The 5,264-nt window shown below is 53.5% G+C and overlaps 2 protein-coding genes across 3 annotated transcripts in view; one reads left to right on the top strand and one right to left on the bottom strand.

Annotated features, from left to right (window-relative positions):
* Window positions 1-1,198, bottom strand: part of GLTPD2 (glycolipid transfer protein domain containing 2) — a 1,619-nt gene extending 421 nt beyond the window's left edge. Inside the window, 4 exon segments of the mRNA XM_027773179.1 lie at window positions 1-387; window positions 473-639; window positions 889-953; window positions 1,058-1,198. Coding sequence (XP_027628980.1) covers window positions 1-387; window positions 473-639; window positions 889-953; window positions 1,058-1,166 — 728 coding nt within the window. The 5' untranslated portion in view covers window positions 1,167-1,198.
* On the top strand, window positions 341-3,972 carry VMO1 (vitelline membrane outer layer 1 homolog). Of its 2 annotated transcripts, none has more exons than XM_027773180.1 (3): window positions 341-498; window positions 3,244-3,359; window positions 3,600-3,972. In XM_027773180.1, exons 1-3 carry the CDS (start codon window positions 364-366, stop codon window positions 3,895-3,897), a joined length of 549 nt encoding a protein of 182 aa, XP_027628981.1. In that variant the 5' UTR covers window positions 341-363; the 3' UTR covers window positions 3,898-3,972. The 2 variants fall into 2 exon arrangements, with proteins under 2 accessions (XP_027628981.1, XP_006151919.1); XM_006151857.3 differs by lacking the exon at window positions 341-498 and adding an exon at window positions 2,965-3,165.
* The last annotated feature ends 1,292 nt before the right edge of the window (window positions 3,973-5,264 follow it).

The raw sequence follows: 5,264 nt of genomic DNA, 5'->3' as shown, positions 1-5,264 counted from the left end.
CGAGCCGGGAAGGCGAGGAATGCGAGGCCGGCGGCCTGACGGATGAGCCAGGAGTGGTGCGGGGCCAGAACCAAGCCGTAGGCGTCCGCGCACTGCGCGCCCGCGTCCGTGCCTTCTCCGGTCGCCACCCGGTGGAGGCAGAGCTGGAACCAGTGCAGCGCGCGGTGCAGCAAGAGCAGCGTTCGTGAGCCCGAGGCCCAGGTGGAGTCCTGAGGGACAGTCCCGGACTGCTCCAGCAGTTTTGCCCGCCGCTCCCACGCCGCCATGGCTGCCAGCGACGTGTAGTGCGCGGCATCTGGTCCATGCACCAGCGCCTCAAGGGCTGTCACTTTGGTGGAGGCCTCGCTTGTGGCGAAGGCGAAGATGGAACCGAGGGGAATTAGGAACCTGTGTGTTTGGTGGTGGGGTGGGGAGATGGTTTGTGAGAGGGCAACGGAATCACGAAGAGGCTTCGGGGAGGGAGACCACTCACTTGACAAGTTCCCTCCATCCTGCCAGGTACTGCGACAACTCCACATCTCTTTCGTGGTCCAGACAGGCGCGGAAGGGCCTCATCATGCGGCCCAGCCTCCCTCGAGGGCCCAGACAAGGAGGCTCTTCCCGCTCCAACGCCGCCAGGGATCCCGACTTTTGCTGGACCTGGGGGGATAGACATGGGGAAAGGGGGTGGGAGCAGAACCCCTGGACTAGCTAGCGAGCAGCCCAGTAGGACTCAAGAAATTGTTCCTAAGGTCTAGCTGGGGTCCCTCCTGGTGTACTGTCGGCTTGGGACGGGGAAGGAGAGACGAAGGAAACTCGTCCTTTACCAGATCCTCAGCCCGGGTCCCCTTCCCCAAGTGCAGGGTCCCATTTGGAGCTCCCAGCCCCAGCCCCCTGGCCTGAGCGTACCTGGTAGAGCGGCGGTCCTTCTGAAATACAGGCCTGTGCTCCGAGTCTGCACCTTGAGAGGCGCCCTGGGAGAGGACAAGAGCAGTGAGGGCCCGAGACGAGGGCTTGGCTCCCAAGGCCCTGGACTCCTGGGTCTCTCCGGGAGCAGGTGAGGGGGGGGGGCACTCACCGAGGCTCCGAGCACTGAGATAAAGAAGCAGCAGCGCGAAGATAACCGCGAGAGGAATCGTGTGGCGGAACCAACGCCGCGGGGCTGAGGACAGCAGCGCGACCCCCATGGCAGCTACAGGGACCACCGCCCCCTCACCAACCCCTAGCCAGTTGGTGTCCCTTCGCCTTCAGGAGGGGAGAGAAGCCTGCGGTGCGCAGAGGCATAGAGTTAATAATTAACCTCTTGAGGCCCCCTCCCCTGTGCCCTTTGCCCTAGAGGGCAACTCCTCTGGGGTTAGGGACGGATGTAGGAGATTTGGGGGATTGGGGGCAATGACTTATAACTTTGCATTTCCTTTTCCTGTACGGCCAACTTGCAGCAAGAGGAAGCCTGGATATTGGTGAGGGAGGCTGGACTCAGAAGCAACTCCCCTACTGAGAAATAGTGTGGGCCCTAAATTAGCTCTAGGCTTGATTCCCTCCACTGTAAGTTGAAGATAATGGGTATTTTGCAAGCCTCATGTGAAGACGAAAGGATGAAGGATGTGAAAACACCTTAAATGGAAAAGCTGACCACAACTGCCCTTTAAATCATACTTATTAAGTGGGTGGTGGGGTTGCTCTGGGAACCAGGGAAAGCCCAATTGTAAATTCTCCAGCCTATTCCCAGGGGACCTGGACTTGTTCTGGATATGTGATAAAGCCTCATTTTGCTTTCTTTGCATGGTTTGTTTTCTTTAAGAAAACAAGCCACCAGGTCTGGGACTCGAACCATGGTCAGCCATGTGGGAGTGTCCAGCGCCTTCACCACCATGCCACCTGCTGGCCCGGTCGTTTGTTTTCTTAAACTCCAGGTTGGTTCCTCAATCATTCATCAAACCAACCTTTATAATTACTTCTGTATACCAGGCCCTGTACTAGGCTTTGAGAATACAAAAGTGCCTTCACAGAGCTCAAAGTCCACTGGGGGAGAACCTATCATCTGTCGCCCCCACTGGAATGTGAGCTCTGAAGAGAGGGGCTTTGTTTCTCTCAGTTTCTTACTGCGCTTAGAATATTGCTTCAAGAACACCCTGCTAAATAAATATGCATTGTATAAACAAAGGAGTTATATACCAGGGGCAGGCAGACCAAGGGGGGTACTCACTCAAAAAACTTAGCCAGGTTTTTGTTTTGTTTTGTAAATTAGGAGTCCACCTGGTGGTGGTGGGGAGGAAGGCATTGGGGCAGGATATGAAGTGAGAGCTTTGGAAGAAACAATGCCATCTGTTCTCAGGAGGTTCTCGGCCCCGTATCCATGAGCTTTTTGGATTTGTTCCTCTGTTTCTGTAAATTTTCTCCTGGAGTGGAGAGGAGTGCCCCAAGATTCTCAAGGCGTCAGAGTCCCAGCAACCATGTTCATGGATTCTTGCCCTACGTCACTCCGATGCCCCTCACACCCTGGAGGTCCTTGGGCAGCTCCTGACCATGGCAGTCCTTTGCACCGTCCCCATGAGATCACTTCCATCCCTAGCCCTGGCCCCTGCTTCCTGTGCTGAAATGGTTTTTGACTTGTTGGCTGTGACTTTGGGCAAGGAGCTTATCATTTCTGAGCTCTACTTTTCTGGTCTACCAAGTAGGAAACGTAATTCTCACCTCCTCCACTTGTGATCATTAAAAAATAAATATGTCTGCAAGGTGCACACCACAACTTGTGGTCTACAGTAAATGTTCATATGTTCATTCAATAGGTAATGGTTATTTCAACTTCCCCTGTCACTGCCGCTCCTCCCCTGGCACAGGGAGCCCATGCCTCCCCAAGCAGGGAATCCAATCTGCCAGTTCCGGCTCCGGCTCCGGGAGATTAGTTTTAGGTGTCACCTAATCAGTCCTGCAATCCGAGCCCCTGTAGGGTAGGGTGTGTATAAAGCCGCAGGAGAGGCTGGGCTCAGAGACGCTGCTATGGAGCGCGAGGTGGGAGCCAAGCTGCTGCTGCTGCTGTGGATGACGTGCTGCAGACATGCACAGGTCCATGGGCTAAGTGGATACACGTCTGTCATCGAAGTGACCAACGGGGGTCCCTGGGGCGACTGGGCCTGGCCTGAGATGTGTCCTGATGGATTCTTTGCCAGCGGGTTCTCGCTCAAGGTGTGGACTTAGCCTAGGTCTTGGAGGGGGCAGAGACAAGTGTGGCAGTCCCCTGATGCTGCCCTTCTTGTCATCCAGGTGGAGCCACCCCAAGGCATTCAAGGTGATGACACCGCTCTGAATGGAATCCAGCTGCACTGCACTCGTGGGGACGCAGAGCACAACACACATGTGGTGGAGTCACAGTCTGGAAGGTTTGGGGGCCGTGGATCCCACGGGGTAGGGGCCCTGGCTCCCCTAGCATGAAGATATGCCCCTTACCTTGTTACATGCCGGGTGGGCAGGCTCCTCCAGAGCTGAGGGGCAGTTTAGACTCAGTCCGCTGGAGTCGGTAAGCGCCTGGCTTGGAAAACCCCAAGAACTGGGTCCATCTAGAGGTACATAGAGGGCGCCCTCAGAGTCAGCGGTCTCTCCATCTCCCTTTTTCCTTGTAGGTGGGGCCCATGGAGTGAACCGCTGTGGTGCCTTGGAGGCGGCTTCCTAGTGGCTTTCTCGCTTCGTGTGGAGGCACCCGTGACCCCCGGGGACAACACGGCAGCAAATAACGTGCGCTTCCGCTGCTCAGACGGCAAGGAGCTGGAGGGGCCTGGCCTGAGCTGGGGAGAGTTTGGAGAGTGGAGTGGAGCATGCCGCAAAGGCGTGTGCGGTTTGCAGACCAAGGTCGAGCCCCCTAGAGGCCTCCGCGACGACACTGCACTTAATGACGTGCGTTTTTTCTGCTGCAGCAGTTGAGACGTTCGAGTCGCTGCACTCTCCCTGGGCCCAGAGGTTAGACCCACCTCCCGCTATTAAAGCTTGTCCGACTTGGCTTTGGTCTGGCTTTGTTCTAAAAATGGGAAACTGGGTCTCCTTATTTTCTGCCAGGACTATATTTGGGTTTAGTGTCGGGAGCCCGTGGCAGGCTGCCAGGCTGCTGAAAGTTACAGAGCCATATGCCAGAGAAACGCACTCAATACACATACTTTCTCTGGTAAGTAAATGCAGTTCTTGCCTTTCTAAGGGTATCTGCAGACACCTTGCCACCAGGTTAAGAGTCTATTAAATGATAGGGCCAGCGGATGGCGTAAGGGTTCTATGTAGTCGACTGTGGTTTGAGTCCCAGATCCAGCTGCTTAAAACTCACACCGGGTGTGTGCGCATTGGTACCCAAGATCCCAAGAGGAGAATGGAGGAGAAGGGATTGTGGGATTGTGACATGGCCATCCCTCCTGGGGGTTGAGTTCTCATTTTCTGTCTCTCTCCATCTTTCCAGAAAGCACACACACCCTATAGCAAAAATCTCTCTTAGAAAAAAAAAGAAAGCCTACTAAATTAGGAGGTAGTAATGCTACCAATGGCTTTAAGGCTTCCTTTTCTAGAGTTTGAAGCCAACGTGGTTTTTTTCCATATCTTCCATTTTCCCCCTGTAAAACTCAGATGGTGACCAGCTAACTGCTGGTCCCCAGACAGTGACTTTTTAAAAAAAGATTTATTTATGTAATTTTAATTTATTTGCTCATTTATTTTAATTTGACCAGAGAGAGAAAGTGAGAAAGCAAGCCACCAGGACTTGAACCATGATCGACCATGTGGGAGTGTCCAGTGCCCCAACCACTATGCCATATGCTGGTCCCTTGACAGTGATTTGTCTACATATTGATTCATGGGACCAGCAGTTAGTGTAATGGCTATGTCGCTGGACTCCCATGTAGTTGACCACGGTTGGAGTCCCAGACTCGGTGGTTTAAACTCACACCAGGCGTGTGTGTGTGCGTACTCAAGATCCCGAGAGGAGAATGGAGGAGAAGGGATTGCAGCACGGCCATCCCCCTGGGGGGTGATTTCTCGCTTTCTGTCTCTCTGTCTCACTCTGTCTTTCTGGCAAGCGCACATGCCTATAGCAAAAACCTCTCCAAAAAAAGAAAAAAGAAAAGAAAAATGATTCACGTTAGTACCTTTGTCCTTACTGTTCTCTCTGGTTTGAATTCCCCAGGCATCCAGATGGCTAGTACATCCACCAGATTGCAGCCCAAATTTCACTTCTGCAGACTTTCCCCATTGTAAAAAATCAGTCCTTCCATACATCTGCATCCATCTTATTACATATATATATATATATA

The sequence above is a fragment of the Tupaia chinensis genome, unplaced genomic scaffold (genome assembly GCF_000334495.1).
Source record: "Tupaia chinensis unplaced genomic scaffold, TupChi_1.0 Scaffold000330_1, whole genome shotgun sequence".
Taxonomy (NCBI): domain Eukaryota; kingdom Metazoa; phylum Chordata; class Mammalia; order Scandentia; family Tupaiidae; genus Tupaia; species Tupaia belangeri.
The sequence above is the reverse complement of the archived record's forward strand: the minus strand, read 5'-3'. Positions and strand labels throughout refer to the sequence as shown.

Excerpts from the sequence above, each read along its gene's own strand:
- VMO1 (XM_006151857.3), top strand. The coding sequence starts at position 2,980 with ATGGAGCGCGAGGTGGGAGCCAAGCTGCTGCTGCTGCTGTGGATGACG. Across the intron at positions 3,166-3,243 it reads CCAGCGGGTTCTCGCTCAAG|GTGGAGCCACCCCAAGGCAT; the intron begins GTGTGGACTTAG and ends CTTGTCATCCAG. Across the intron at positions 3,360-3,599 it reads GTGGAGTCACAGTCTGGAAG|GTGGGGCCCATGGAGTGAAC; the intron begins GTTTGGGGGCCG and ends TTTTCCTTGTAG.